At 31.9% G+C, this 17,446-nt stretch overlaps 1 protein-coding gene across 3 annotated transcripts in view; it reads right to left on the bottom strand.

Moving 5' to 3' along the window:
- The window catches only part of LOC125069143 (tyrosine-protein kinase Src64B), a 74,802-nt gene that overhangs the window by 14,297 nt on the left and 43,059 nt on the right, over nt 1–17,446 (bottom strand). For all 3 annotated transcript variants that reach the window (XM_047678533.1, XM_047678534.1, XM_047678532.1), the window contains one exon: nt 389–473. In XM_047678533.1, the coding sequence (XP_047534489.1) occupies nt 389–437 (49 nt within the window). In that variant the 5' untranslated portion in view covers nt 438–473. The remainder of the gene's footprint in view (nt 1–388; nt 474–17,446) is intronic.

Here is a 17,446-nt window from a genome sequence, read left to right as displayed (position 1 = left end):
ATTGTACAGTTTAGTTAAATTAAATTTAAAGCTACCGCTTCGGAAATCAGATTCTACCCAGAAGAACCGGCAAGAAACTCAGTACTACCAAAGTACTCTCTACTCTTTTCTATTTTAATTATCCATTTTAATAGAGTATGTCATTAAAGTTTACTTAATATTATTCTCATGATCAAACGAATGTTTCGTTACCGAATTTAAAACACAAGTTATAAATCTTTTACTCGGTACTTTTTTTATTTAATTTTCTAAAAATAAACATAATAATGTAATAAAAATTGGAGATACCTAGAAAGCAAAGATAAAATGGAGCGAGTTGCGAGCGAACGTCTGAACCCATCTTAAGATACTTATATGGGGGTGAAGGAACGGTAAACATTGAACTCACCTAAGGGTCTGTCGGGGTCGTGACGGCGGCTGCAGCACTTGTTACCCATGGCGCGGCCCGCCCGCTACGCCGCGCCAAGCCGCTTCTGTCAACAAGATAAATACAATTAATGCACGAGTACATTTTATAAAAGAGCATTCTTATATTATATACTTCTTGAAGTATAAGCTGAACAGATTTCTTAAGTTCGAACAAATTTACAAATGTAAGAATTTAAAATAGACTAATGTTACTTACTATTAAAATTAGTTTTAAAAGGTGATTTTTAATCTGAAATCATTGATTTAACATTCGAAATACGAACGAAGGACGCTTAAAAATATAGGACGTTTTGTTAACAAGGAATAAATGTTAAATAGCCCTCCTCTTTATAGTTAAATAGAAGGATTAAGAGATTACACCGCCACACAATGCTTATGTGGATATAGATTAAGATACCTGTGTCAGAATTAATTCCGGTACAAACTGGTTTAATTACGAAGATCTTCTTTATCGATAACAAGATTACTAAAAAAAAAGCATGACAATGTCAGTGGTCTTTGACCGGATGTGAATTCAGTTAAAATATATAGGACCAATCACAACCGACAAATAGTTACATTGAAATGTGAAGAATAGCTGCATTGTTATGGCTGAACCAATAAAGTATTTATTTTTAAATTATCTTTATCGACGTACAATTTCACCTTCAATTAAGCCATTCAATTCATATGCAATTTTTTTCTTTTATTTTTTAATACTTATTATATTGGAATGTGTTTAATCAAAGTAAGTTCATAATTTGAATTGTTTCATAATATTCAATTTTGTAGCTTAACACGTTAGACGACCTAACACTGCATGTAAACTAATTATCACCGTGATTGGTTGGACGGTATAGATTTATATGTTACAGCGCCATCTAGTGGAGGTTACATGAATATAAGAAAAACTTTTACTATGAACAAATACTTACATATTCGCCTATATCTCACAATATTTTATGGCGATCTCTCAAATAATATCAAAGTTTGTTAATCTGACACATATATAATAATTAAAGTCATAAAAGTTAAAAAATATATAATTAAACGTAAATTTCTATCAAAGTCTAAGTCATAGTTTTTAAGTAAGACTCCAGTTTCAAATTAGCAACTACAATGAATAAAGCAAGTACACACATACTAAAGTCAATAGACGTAAACAGTATTGCATATATAACTTTGTAAATAAAACGTCGGACCATTACTCAGTATCGGTTCGGTATATGGAGAAATCAGCGATAAACAGGTCGAAAGTATCTGATCCTACAACATTAATCACGTCCATATCAACTCGACGTGTTATCACAGTATCAACAACAAGTTCCCACGACTCTTTCCGATAACACTAATAAGTGATCGGGAATATCGTTTCGATAGACATTGATTTATTTATAAGCCGATGGTCAGTGGCTAGAAGAAATTAAGTTTGATCGAAGATTGCGGTTTCAAACTCCGGCAGGAACCGCTTCATTTTCAAGTGATTTATTTGTATTTATAATTATTATTATAACCGACAGCGAGTGTAGTACAATAAGTCCCAAATTAGAAAACAAACAGTACAATTCATTCTTAAAACTAATATATTATAACTAAAAACATAATAATAGCAGAACAAATTAATATAAATATCTTAGTATAATAATATTAAAAAAAACCATGAAAGGTGAAATTTAAAAATAAAAGATTTAGGTTTTAGAGTTCTCAAAAAACTTCCTAAGGTTTCCTAAGGACTCAATTTAGACATTTATTAATTTACCGTCGTCATTTTATTATTAGGATTTGCTCACACGGTCATGGTTTGTAATACAGTTAAGGTATTAAAAAATTCTTCATCGTGATTTGTAGTATTATTAAATATTTTACAAAGCGGTTTAATCGGGTCAATTTTTTATCGATCGGGTTACTATTGAAAACATTTACATACTCGTTTTCATTGTAATTTTAATCATATATGATGAGCTTAAACTTGTATAAGTATTATCAAAGGATTCAATTAACACATTTTTATTATTTGGTATTTTTTTTATCAATTGGTTCGTATCTTTACGTAATAAACGCCATAATTATGGAACAAAATAACTTATATTCAAATTGTATTTAGAATTAGTGGCAAAAATCAAAATCAGGAAGAACAGACTGTGATCGAGTTACTATATAGAATTAACGTTAATAAAGTAAATACCCACCACGGGTATGGCTTGCGTAAAATTATTTACACGGGTAAAACGGAGTATCACAGTTAGTGTTATTATAATCAATGCACCTTCAGCCTGATTGGTGACTTGGGTTTCAGTTTTGTATGCGAAAGTTTCACGCACTTGCGATAAATACATCTACTATATTCAACTAAAAAAGTGTTAAGTCGTGAATTTTATTGTTTTGACAAAAATAACAACCGTTTTAAATTAGTTACAATTCATAGAAAGTAATATAACATCAGATATCTATCAGATAGCCAGTTCGTAAAAATGGCTGACATTACAGATATATTAAAAACTAGATGTCGCCCTCGGTTTCGCTCGCGTTTTAAGCATCGAGCGTTAGGCATAAAAAAGTAGTCTATGCCTTTCTTTATAGTCCAAGCTTGCTTTATAGCAAATTTCATCAAAATCGGTTCAGTAACAGTAGTAGGTAGTATAATGTGTTTAAATAAAAGCATTCAGAATTATATAAAGAATTACATACATATAAGTATAATTGTATTTAACTAACATGACTTTGTATTTTTAAATTTTGAAAAAAGAGTAACTACTTACTTTCCTGCCGGTTCTTCTCGTGTCCGAACTGGTGGTAGCTTTACTTATATAGTTTGTTAAATGACGATTCAAAAGTGCTTGAAAAAATCAACTTAAATAAAGTATATTTTGATTTGATTCTTCATTATTATTATATATATTAGTATTCGATACTATATAAGCAAAAAGTTAACAATTTAAAACGCAAACTATATTGTACTCCGTCTGAAGTTCACTCAATAATTTCTAAACGTGAGCAAAATGTAAAACAACGCCCGCTATGCTGATGCGTTAATCCGTTAATGTAAACACTAAACATGTTAAATATTTATTATTGTAAAATTTAATTTATATTATGCAACCGAACAGACATAAATTGACTTCTAACTTCGACACTTCGATATTTGTCGATTGTTCTAGAATAATCTTTGTCCGAAATTTCGACAAAAAAACTTTATATTTAAGGTGTTATAATATATATGTTATTAGTAACTCAAACATCTATTGCAGATATAAATTGACTTTTAAGATCAGTGACCAAATAAATGGCTTTTGTACATTGCAATTTCGCTAAAGATTGTTAATTTCGTTTGTATAACACGCCAAATTGTATGAAAATAATATGATCATATGAAATTTAGGAAATGATCAACAAGTGACGTTTTTAACTATTGAAATGAGACGAAAGCTAAAATCGAAATCACTTCGATATTTGTCGATTGTTCTAGAATAATCTTTGTCCGAAATTTCGACAAAAAAAAAAAAACTTTTTATTTAAGGTGTTATAATATAAATGTTATTAGTAACTCAAACATCTATTCCAAATAATCAATGTTGATAATCTATTTAATCAAAACCATTGATATTCCATGTCTTGATCACGCTTTTTACACAACAAAAGAACTAAACGTATTATTGGATAACAAACTCCATTATGTGCGATACGAAGAAAGCCCGTTTATAGAACACGTTCCTTGAATTTTGAATAGTATCGTTATTTACAATAATATATTCTTATTACAATGGGAAATGTTCGTTTTACGTTTTAAGTGCTTCGGGAATATAGATTAAATAATCAGTATACAGCTTATTACCTAAAATCTTCTATACTTATATATTACTTGGTGGTAGGGCTTTGTGCAAGCCCGTCTGGGTAGGTACCACCCACTCATCAGATATTCTACCGCCAAATAACAGTACACTGTATTGTCGTGTTCCGGTTAGAAGGGTGAGTGAGCCAGTGTAATCACAGGCACAAGGGACATAACATCTTAGTTCCCAAGGTTGGTGGCGCATAGGTGATGTAAGGAATGGTTAATATTTCTTACAGCGCCTTTGTCTATGGGCGATGGTGACCACTTAACATCAGGTTGCCCATATGCTCGTCCGCCAAACAATGCCATAAAAAATATATATATATATATATATATATATACAAAAGCGAAATACAACTCATTGATTAATGACGAAATCTCAGAAACTTTAACACTTACAAAGTTGAAATTTGACAAATGTTACTTTTTTATGCATAGCACCTGACGACACCTCAAAACTACGTGGACAGCCGCGGGAGACAACTAGTATTTAATAAAATATCACTCTTTATATTTTCAACAATGCACAACCATTCATGGATCTAAATGATTATGACCATTTCTCCTTTAATTAATCCTGCTGCCTCACCCTTCGTATCAAACAATAGCAATGCAAATCAATATGGGTACCGGTTTTCGCCGAAAAAGGGGTAGAAGCTCGATTATTACAAAGCTTGGTTTCGATACCAAATTGGTAGATTAAGGAAATCTGCAAGACAATATTTTGACGTTCAATTAAAGTTAATACAAATTAAATCATTAACAATAGTTTCGACGTCATGTTATACATAAAAATAGTTAACAAACGCTATTCAAAATGAATATTTAAAAACATTATTAATTAATTTGTGGTTTTATGCTGTTATCTAAAATATTTAATAATCTTTTAATACCAAAAGAAATATATTCAACAATTTATAGCGAGATTCATTTAAATCATATTATATTATTTAATTAGATATTGTTGATTGTTATTTCGCCAAATATGTAAACAAATATTAAATTTCAAAGTCTGAAATTAAAGGAGGCTCTTGAACCAAATTCGTGGAGAAAGTGAAGGTGCCGGCAGTGCGGGGGACGGACGCCCCAACGACCTGTTGCCTTCAATCAATAACATCAACGCAATACTGCTCATACACCCTCATTCGACAAAACCCATAGCTTGCACCCAAATCCCTTCACAAATACACGATTTGCAAAAACTTATCACCTTTGAATTTCCTTCAGGAAACTAATCAATTAAGAAATAAGCGGCTGTTTATGACTAAAATTTAAGAGTCAGAAAATTAAAAATAAGTTTAATCGGCCCAAACAAAGAGCGTCATCATAAATAAGATTTATAACAAGCATTTTGTAAGCAAAATCTGAATATACCAATAATACTTAATAGTGTCATAAAAAGGGCTATACGAGAGCCTGTTCAAACAGTCGCAATTGAGATAAGAGGAATAATCAATACGCAAATACGAAATGAACGCTCATAGCATTAATGTGGGCTTCGTGTTATTGGAAAACAATTTGTCAAATTCATCGGTTATATAAATATGAATGTTTTATATAAGTTTCATGAAATTTTTAGAGGATACAATTTCTGCACTTCGCGCATGTACCGAGGGCGGTCAATAACCCGGTGGGCGGAATCTTGAACTTGAACTAGATTATAAATACAGGAACATAAAATTTTATCCTCAAACGAATATAAAAGAAATATCACATTTATTTCATTACTTAAAAAAAATTGATAAATGAGAATATAGAAAAAATATCTATGTGAAAAAAAATGTACCATAGATACCTAATTAACTCATGACTAGGGTTCTCTTTACGAAAAAGATTATCTAAGAAGATACACCATCGATGTAACGTTATAAAAATACGATACTTCCATAAGACTGGCAAGGGTTTTATAATCATGTGGTGTATTGTCTTACAAGCAATATAAACTCATGTGTCATCGTTATAGCATGGCTTGTACCACAAAATGAGGAAGTAACTTGATCGATCGCAGGATGATTACATTCAAGTTATTTAACAACTGATACGAATTTTTAACTTAAAAATATTATTATACTCAAATTGAACAATAATATTGTTTAATGATAAATGATTTATCATTTGAGTGAACAGAAGTTCACTTTGTTCAAATGTTAAATGCACTAAGATTGCTTTATTTCAATTTTGCTATAGACTTTTTTGGATCTACAATGACGTCGCAGTTGTAGAACTGTACTATGTTTATATTTGATAATCGAAGAATATATGCGTTATACATATACATATATACAGCATAATAAAAATATATAACTTCCACAAATTTAGAAGTTTGCGATGATTTTAAACAGTCAACATTACCAAAATGACTCACAGACAATTTCATAAATTAAAAAGTTTTAGTGTATATATTTACAAGTCCCAACACATCGGTTCTGTTGAACTTGACAATGATTTGTATTTAGAGGACGTCGGTCGGCCGTCAGGCGCAGCTGCGGGCGAGACAATGGATGCTCTAAACGCTGTTATGATTAACGCACTCACCTCCACAGGAGCTTTGCTTTCATGTAAAATATACCGCGTAATTACGACGACGGGGTAATTACAACATACGGTGAAATAACAATACAGGTAAAAGATGTATAATAGCTTAGATGACATACAGTTCTATTACAAAAAATGTTAACGAAATTAATATCTAAGTCGACCACTTATCAAGGTATAGCCAAATTGAAGTTCTATTTTCCAAATAGGAAGCCTCGGTACTTAAACGGTATAAGTAACCTTAATAATGGAAGGATCAAAAGTTAGTTTCTGTTTTCCAGCTTATTTTCTTATCTAATCTAATTATTTCATTGGACACAAAAATCGTAAAAAATAAATATTTTCCAGTAATTACAATTTCGTTTACTTTTTCGCTTATCTATAACAAAGCTTTGAGGGGTGATACTAATTAAACAATTTGCTTAAGTCACAAAGAATACTTTTATACAATTCATTCGTAAAAACACATCGTTGTGAAATATCTCAAGTCGTAATTGCGATAAAATTACTTCTCAAGAGAAAAATCCAGACGCGAAAGTAATTTCGTATATAATTGCCAAAACTTTCCACGTGTTGAAGTTAAAATGTTTAGATATAATTACACAAAGTTTTATGAACATATATAATAAATAAAGAATATATTTGATATTTGGAATTACTATTAACAATAATGAAATAAATAATATATAAGATTTAGTCTAGAAACAATAAATAATCGATTTTTATGATGACGTAATCAGAATTCGTAAATATTGAAGTATTTATGGCTAAGTATGTAACATTATACACAGCCGTGAAGCCAGCGGAGCGCGTAACGCAAGCTATGATAAACTAGCAAGGTTTCTCAGGAAAAAATACCACTGATTATGCAGGAAACGTCTAGTTACAAGTGTTTGGTACCAAGATTATAATACGCCTTATTAAAATGCTGTACACGCTCCGATGGAACTCTGGAGGAATTACGAGACGTTTTCCGCCGGAAACCGTTGCTATGAGAATCTTATTTAAGCATACATCAAGTATTGAACGATGACTATAGTAATGCGTAATAAACGAATATTTTCTGATTTTTAAATCATTGTTATAATTAAGGTACACGTAAACCGTAACCACGGTTTTTAGTGGAAATCCTGGTAAGCGTTGCTATGTTTGTATTTCTTTGTAATTAATTTCGTGCTCAGTGTTGAAGAATTTATATCGTGAGGAACATAAATCGAAACATTATATTCTAAAAACATCTATACACCTAGTCGCACCAGACTAGGGAGATGTATCAAGCCCAATAAACCATTTGCATGAGTGGTATTGGCACCTTTGTGGTGTAATTTGCTTTTTTACGATAGTAATTACGAACAATTTAAATCCTAAAATTTAGGTAAGCAATATTAATGTAAATTTAAATATAATAATGTGCAATTTTTAGTTTTAAATTCTGATATGTTGAGTGTTTTATATCTATCGTAAGTGCATAGTATAACAACTAATTATAAATGCCATTGTTGTTGAATCAAATAACATTGGCCATTGACAATGAAATTACAACTTATAAACATTTGTTTCGACTGAATTGTTTAGAAATAAAACATCGCATAAATTTCGATAGGGGTCAGTAATCCTTACCGACGTCGAAATCTAAAAATAAAAACGGGAGGCCCACTATCTCACGCTCTAAATCATCGCTCCCCCAAGACAAAAATATCTTGGTATATTTCCCATTTTAACCCTCTCGGTTTATGTAATATCCGCTGACCGAAAGGTTTCAACCTACTCTGTGGTCTGTAAACAAGGGATAAGTGTTTGGTGAATGAAAACAATCGACATTCCCTACAAATTGATACAATTTCCTTTCTTTATAAACATAATTCTTTTTACTTTTGACCATGTATAGAATATGTTAGTATTTTAATACATCATTTATTACAAGTAATAAATGAGAAGGTATAAAAAGTCAATCTTACAAACTAATACCTAGTTTGTAAGATTGACTTGAAAATAATAAAAAAAGGTGATAAAAAAAGCGTGAATCGGCGTATGAAAATTTTTATACAATGTATTTCTTACTGGCATTTGATAACTATATTTCTATTCATTAAAATTAATAGTCTGACGCTATTGAGGCTTCACTTATATGACGTCAAATCAAACATCCTTTATCCTATTTAAATGAAGTACATTTTGATGTTATACAAATTCAGGCATCTACTTAAGTTGTTAATCTTGTTTATCTGACGCGTTGCTACCGGTACATAGAATGAAACGACAATGTGCCCGCATATAAGCTGTTAAACGCAATCTCGTTCCGGGATAAACAGAACCCGTAAATTTATCGCTTTTCACCCCACTAGGAACTGTTAAATAAGATTGATACCGAATGAGGTCTTGAATCTCTATATAATTGAATATAACTTCACCTCTAAGCAGGTTATACATGTGCAATAAACACAGACGTGCACCTGGTATGTATAGGGATAACATTTTATTTAGGAGCGTTGGATGTAAAATCATGTAACACATTCAGCTAATTTATTTGCTCATTTATGTACAAACTAGTTGTCGCTTGCGGCTTCGCTCGCGTTTGACGGATTGTAAGTCAGGTGTTGAGTATAAAAGGTAGTCCTTCCTTGGGGTTCAAGCTTGCTCCAACTTAAAATGTCATCAAATTCGATTCAGTGGTTTAGCCGTGAAAGTATAACAGACAGATTTACTTTCGCATTCATTATATTAATATAGAAAGTATAGATTACACTACGATAAAAGAATTTGTACTGAAACACAATTATAATTCTGTTTGGGTAGAATAGACGTTAGAGATAATTCTTGAATACTTTTTTGTTCATATAAAATACAGATAATGATTAAATATTATGACTTTCGTTGTAATATAAGGTATCTAGCGAATAAATAGCGCGATTCCCGCATCTAAAAAGCATTTTTATTTCAAAACAAATCTCGCGTATCTCGTCTTAGGACGTTATCTGTGTTTCGATAACCACAAAGAAAGCGTTCAGTTTTCGCACGTGCACAATACAACAGCACTTTCGAAGATTGTTTTTAGTTTGTCTACTGAGTCCTGTTTACCTGTGCTTGGTTTGTGTATGAATAAGTTTCCTGTTTAATTGTGCACTTAGAAAAAAAATTGATTGACTTAATCCAACAAACATAAATAGATTTTCAAGATCCCTATAGGAAATGTTTTCTTTTTAACAAACTTTTATTTAACTTGCAATTTAATGTATGGATGAAATATTCAATATAATTGTGTCAAATGTGTAATAACGTTTTAAGTTAACAGTAAAAGTTTAGTATAATAGCTTTTTTTTCTTTTCAGCGCATTTAAATAAAAACTTCTTTTTAAAAATAATTTTTACTTTTAATTTTTTGTCTTCACTTTGCTTGCCAGTGTCTCATCTTTAATTTTCTATTATAATTATTAGATAGAAAATTCTCATCTTCATATTAATAAATATTATGCTAGGAGTAAAGTAATTTACTCTTAAATCAATCTTTATTGCTTTTTTTTCATTCGGTCCGTGTTTTTGTTTTTCAATCTAGATCCTGCGTTATGACCACTTTTCATGACTTAATCAACTGTCAAATTATCGTATTGATTTTGATAATTAAGATTCTATCGTTATATTATAAAATCACTTATTTTTGATTAATTTCAACGATTTCATGATATAACTTACTTAATACTAATCATTTCCGGCGAAGACGTAAAATATTGCTACAAATACGACATTTAGGTAATAATAAATAACTAAAAAAAAAAAAAAATTGTAAAGAACGATTTTATCCCTTGCACTTGATACAAGTCGAGTTAGATGACGTTGTACTTTATCTACTATAACGTTCAACCGATCGCATGACAATTCTTATTTATACAGACTGGAAAGTGTATGCCAGGCTTTATTAGTATTGTATAAACACTAACCTGAATGGAATTGTTTTGACAATATACGTGAATGTAAACGATTACTTTTTCGGATTTTATCAATCGAACAATCAGAATTGCAATTCGACTGGGAAGTGTTTCGAGCATTAATGCTACAATTCATTCGTTCACGATCCGAATACAACTATTTTTAATTTATAATCTGTTCACAGGAGCGATGGTACAGCAAGTTATCTCTTAAGACGACCTCCGTGGTCGAGTAGTGTGTACACCGGTTTTCATGGGTACGCCACTTCGAGATCCCGGGCTCGATTCCCGACCGATTCGATGTCGAAAAAGTTTATTAGTTTTCTATTTTGTCTTGGGTCTGGGTGTTTGTGGTACCGTCGTTACATCTGATTTTCCATAACACAACTGCTTTAGCTACTTACATTGGGATCACAGTAGTGTATGTGATGTTGTCCAATATTTATTTATTTAAGACTGTTTTCCTGTAACTATAACCGTTAAGGTAGCAAGCCTTGCTGCCCAATATCAAATATCCATCCTGTTTATTCCAATAAGGACGTTGTCATATGCTATGATTATGATTATTTTATCTATATTTATGTTATGAATGCGTAAGTAGCTGTCTGTTCCCTCATAGAGAGAAATGATTCAGATGAAATTTAGTATAATGGAGATAGTTTGTGTCCCGGAGAAGGAGATAGGTTACTTTGTTTAATTCCCCCCGCAAAACGTTAAAAAAAAGTGAAGTGCTATAAGTAAATTCGCAGCTTAAAGCAGGTTCATCTAGTCTTATAATAAAGTATGTTATTAAAATAAATGGTTTAGCTGCGACCACGGTACGGTCTGGTAGTTACTGAAGTGCTAATCTAATTGTAGATATTGCTAATTCTATTTAGTCCTAAGCGACTATAATATCTTTAAGTATTTTAAAAATATCATATATGTATAATTGTTTATGAATCAAAATGAACGAATTGCTGATCGCATTCGGCATTCGTCCATATAAAACAACCCGTAAAACGATTCTTTTTTTTTGTTTAATATTACGATAGATACTGTTTATGTTTTGATATCATTTAAGTTTGTTAACAAGCGATAAAATATAATTGAAATATAAAGGAAACATTTAAATCATAAACATCCGTCCGATAAATTACAAGTTGTACGCAAGTATATCAAAATTTATATTATGAGTTGAGATTAGATCTTTAACTCGTGTTCGTTCTATATCAAACATTATGATTATAATATGATAAACAATCATTTACTTATTTTCATCGTGTTCAATTATATAATGACGTACATATTTAAAAAATTACATAAAAAATATCAATTTCGTACGTTCTTAGACGATCTAAACTATTTGATAGTAAGTGTATGGACTTTGGCCATATCATTAGCAGCCTGTAAATTTCCCACTGCTGGGCTAAGGCTTTGGAATTTCGTTGAAATTAGACACATGCAGGTTTCCTCACGATGTTTTCCTCCACCGTCGAGCACGAGATGAATTATAAACACAAATTAAGCACATGAAAATTCAGTGGTGCCTGCCAGGATTTGAACCCGAAATCATCGGTTAAGATGCAAGCGTTCTAATCACTGGGCCATCTCGGCTCTTTGGCCATATATACAATTAAGCACTATTTTTACGCTGACAATGCATCGCCAAACAAGATATTCTCACTAACCATTCAAACCAGAACACAGCAATAAAAAATATTGAGATAGTAAAGACATACCCAGACTTCAGGTTGTGGAATCTCCTCACTTTACGACCCGTATCAAACAACAATGTCTTCTGTATTTGTCCCTTGATTCAACAACGGAGCGAGAGCCTCCAATTAAACCATTAACCGTTACAACAAGAGAAACAATGATCGTCAAGTCAACATTCCACGAAACAGTTAAGCTATTTCGTAAAAACAAACTCGAAAAATCTACACATAAACTATCGTGATGCCAGAAAGTCATATGCGACATTAACTATAATAATAATAGCATTTAACATGTATCCTACACGTATCAAAATAACGTATCACCGTATGTGAGTTCTTATAGAATAGTACGGATGTATTAGTAATAAATATATTTTTTTACACATCGAAACCCTTGAGATGAATTATTCAATATTATACACGATATTAATTAACACGAAACTTGGCATAACCGTACAGCCATAAACGTAATGATGATTAATACGTGCTTCCTATACTAATTACTGGCACAACAGTTACATAAACGTTATGCGCTTGTGTAAATTAGATTTTATTTGGTAAACTCGTTTCCTATGTACGCACTGATTAAATTATATTTGGTTAACCCATTTCCTCCATCACGGGATGTTTATGTGAGAACACACGATGCAATGTTAACATACAAAACAGGCGTACGACAGATCCACACTCGCGTCGATTAGAACAAGGCACCATTAAGAAGATTGAAACGGATGTTTGACATCTATTAGGATGTTTGGGAACTAGTGTCGTCAGCGAACGTGTATCAATAGTTTTTAGTTTAGTTTCATTGGAAACATTTCAATGTTTGAAATTTAAAGATCGTTCACGTCCTTCATCAGTAATTGCTTGAAACACTGCAACGATTTTAAACAGATAAGTCGTTATAGTGATGAAAAACTATTGTTACTATGAAATACGAATGAATATTCGTATTATAAATTATAAATAATATATTTTCTTGGTGGTAGGGCTATGTGCAAGGCCGTCTGGGTAGGTACCCCATACTCATCAGATTTTCTATCGCCAAACAGCAGTACTCAGTATTGTTGTGTGCCGGTTTGAAGGGTGAGTGAGCTAGTGTAACTACAGACACAAGGGGCATAATATCTTAGTTTTCAAGGTTGGTGGCGCATTGACGAAGTAAGGAATGGTTAATATTTCTTACAACGCCAGCGTCTTTGGGCGATGCTGACCACATACCATCAGATGGCCCATTTGCTCGTCCGCAAATCGAAATGAAAAAAAAGAAAGCCTTTACACAATAGAGAGACATTTAAAATTTGTTACTTAATGTCTATTAATCAAAAAATATACCTCTTACCTGTTATTTCACTGGCAATTTTTCTTAATAGAATAATTGTTTGGGTTGCCGCAACTCAGACAGGCTTGCTTTCCATAAAGAGACTTTTAAAAATTGTTACTTAATGTATATTAATCAAAAAATATACCCCCTTTTACCTGTAATTGCACTGGCAATTTTTCTTAATAGAATAACTGTCTGGGTTGCCGCAACTCAGACAGGCTTGCTTTCCCTACTAGCAGTAATATTATTTCATAACACTGCCCCGTATTTCAAGCAAGTTGTACAATTGCTACGCGTGAATGAGATTCACAACGAATTACAATCAAAACCTGTTGGGGCGAACATAAGATCATCGGGGAAACACTGAGCAATTTTTACAAAACTGCTTTTGTTTCGCGCTCATTTGCGTCATAATTTTATGGCCAGCAACAAAGTTTTGTATTCAAAACGTATTCTCCAGTTAAGACTGTTTATTCTGTATGTTGAATTCGTGTGGTTTTTGTCGGCGTTCTAAAATTTTGGGTTTCATTTACGTATTGAGTGTTTAATTTTTTTTGTATTGTTATAAAGAAAAAAATCACTGAGATTAAATATTTTTTTTCGACTAACTCTTCTTAACGGATTCTTAACTTACTGTCAACTATAAAACCATAATTTCTGAAACAAATATTATTTGTAAATGTTTATAATAAAACAAATATGACACTGGTTTTTTTTGGGGTTCAGTGCTGTCGTATAGAACATCACAAAATTTGTTATCTGTTACGAACAAATATTATTGTACAGAACGATAACAGAGCGATATGGTGTCCTAGAAAGTCTGTAACTCAAATAAAGAGCATACATTACACACAATTTAAATAAAACGAAAAATAATTAATTAACGACTACAAAACTCATTAACCACTCTTACGAGTTCCTTTCACTAATCCAATAGAAACCAATAAGGCCATAACAAACGGTATATTTTTAGCGCTCAGCTGTCAGTGCACATGTTTACGGGAGGCCGGGAGCGCCCTCCTGTCGCCGGTGGTCATAAGCGTGGGGCGCGCGCGATCAATACGGCAGGGCTTCCCTGCTGGCGTTACGCGGGCCATGAGAATTAATAGAACACGCAGTGGCTTGTAAACTTGTAACCCATTCCCATAGAAGTTTACTGCATTCAAATCGATGAAAGAGTAAACAGAGGTGTTATTCTATAACTAAATTATAGGGTAATTTAGTTATAGAATAACACCACACTCACTCATGAAATGTTGAAAAATAATAGGCCCCATAAAATGATCTAACAATTCACGTTCGTTTATTTTACGAACGATTTTCTATGCCAAATGTTAAGAGTATATCTGTCTCAGACGAACAAACATTTCGTGGCCAGACTGCAAGACCTCTCGTCAAAGACGCCTAGAATACTCCGTGTTGATTGAGTATTGTATCATAACCAAAGACAAAGCCAGCTTATTAAAATGAATGTCCAATGTCAATTCGCTTACAGGGAACAATGTCGCATACCGTTTCACACACTTAATGGAAGTTTGTCTCATTTATTTTATGGGAGGGATCCGATATTAACATTACGCAATAAATTTAATTGAAATAAAGGGGAGAATTTAATAGAATTAACTTAATGGCGACGAAAGTGAATTCGATACAATTTAAAAAATAATTGATACATGTGTAAATTGATTCAATTTACACATGTATTTAATTCAATTGCTTATTCAGCTTCAAGCATATTCATTATAGTTAAGCATTTTTCAGTTTGTTTTATTTCAAACTATAAAATATTTTCATAGAAGTAATTTGATTAAACAATACAAAGAATTCTATAGAACAATCTGGAACACCATAATGAATTTAAAAGAAAACGGTTATTACTGTGAAGTTTACTTTTACATATACTTATAAATATAGTAGGTACAATGTTTAGTTTAAATACTTTTGGCGAACCGTTTTAAATAAATGGATTGCAATTGAAAACACGACGCTAGCTTAATGATAATCGTGATGTTACCATGAGGTCTTGCACTCGAGGAACATGCCTTTGGCGGAGACCATGTCTGCATACTAGATAACTACGTACACACACACATGCGTCTAAAGCATTATACTGTAAAATAGATACTAGTTTCCATATCCAATGTAAATAGGAGAATAATGAGATTTTTCCATTTAAAACCGTTGCGGCAATTCCTTAATAACATCACGCATATAAATACAATATTTAAATTCTAGAAGGACATTACGTTTAACAATTTAGATTTAAAAAAAAATACATCGTGACGCAAGTAAGTCGTAACAAAAACATCGTCTTAAAATTCTCAAAGTAATTTATTTGCTTATGACTAAATACCTATTTGAACATACATATACATATCGAAATGCAGATATAATAACGTATGAATACGGAACATTTGACGCGGAATTGTGAAAAAAAATACTAACTGCTTTTCCAGTCCCTAAGCGTAAGAAACTAGTTTATTTGTCTGTCTGGAGTTAATAAGCCGGAGTTTGATATATATGTACAAATATTTTTAATGAATCTTCTTCGAGCGCGATGAAAGAAAAAAGTCGAATCTCAGTATAAGGTTCCATATGTAACGTCCCCACTTCCAAATTTTAAATGCACTTCATTCATGTGAACTTACGCTTTATTGAATTCTGGTTAGGTTTATAATCAATTTAGATTTTATATTACTATTTATTCAACTTATAAAATAATTTAATGGTTTATTATTTAAATAACAATACACATTAATTAATAAAGCCTAACAGTTGATGTCAAATGCACGCTCAATTCGGCTTGATCAATTTTGTTTCACGTCATAGACTTGAAATCGACCTTATTACTTTAGATATACTGACGACTTTATAGATTTTGTTTTAAAATTCATTACAGTTCTAAAATTGAGATTATGAGATCATTTGATAATTTCAACGTTAATAATTGAAATCTTTCTGTTATTTAAAAGTACTATATTGGATATTGAAGTATGATGAGTACTGCATTACCGTTCAATGATTTAATTTTTAAATATGTCATCTGTCAAACGTATCTGTATCGATAGTTAATTGCGTGACGTTCAACAAATGAATTAGTTTTATTTGATAAACATCAATGATCTCCTTTCCTTTTACTGAATACCTGCATAGGTAACTTCATTGAATTGTCACAGTTTCTTTCGAATCATGCAGATTATGTAAAAAACATATATAAATTTATCGTCGAGATAAAAATTTGGCACAAGGCCTCATTGATGTTTGCCCAGTTACAAACGCAACCTCCGTTTAAATTATTATCTGAACCATCTCGGATTCATAGTATTCTTAAAAAAATATCTGTTTATTTCTTTAGCGGCAAAACAAAGTATTCTAAAATTAAAACGGAACTTCCCATAAAGAAAACAAAAAGAATATGTATATATATTACTTGAATATGCGGTCCGCGTTTCTACGTGACATGATGAATTCTCTTCAAGATGGATCCCCGGTTTTATTTCTCCGCCATACGGCTATTCGAGGGCTTATAAAGGAAGGTGCAGCCTTATAACGGATCGTTCCGGCCCGAGAAAGGAAATTCATATTTGTTTTTGTGCGAGACAACTTGCCTTCCACTTAATAACATTTCGTATACCGGCTTGTACGAGGGGAGCTGAAGATCAGATATAATATTATAACGGCATATTGATACAAATGTACTAAATTAATTTTATTCTTTTAAAAAATAA

This window comes from Vanessa atalanta, chromosome 15, assembly GCF_905147765.1.
Source record: "Vanessa atalanta chromosome 15, ilVanAtal1.2, whole genome shotgun sequence".
In the NCBI taxonomy this organism is placed as follows: Eukaryota; Metazoa; Arthropoda; class Insecta; order Lepidoptera; family Nymphalidae; genus Vanessa; species Vanessa atalanta.
This window is presented reverse-complemented; position numbering and strand designations above follow the sequence as displayed.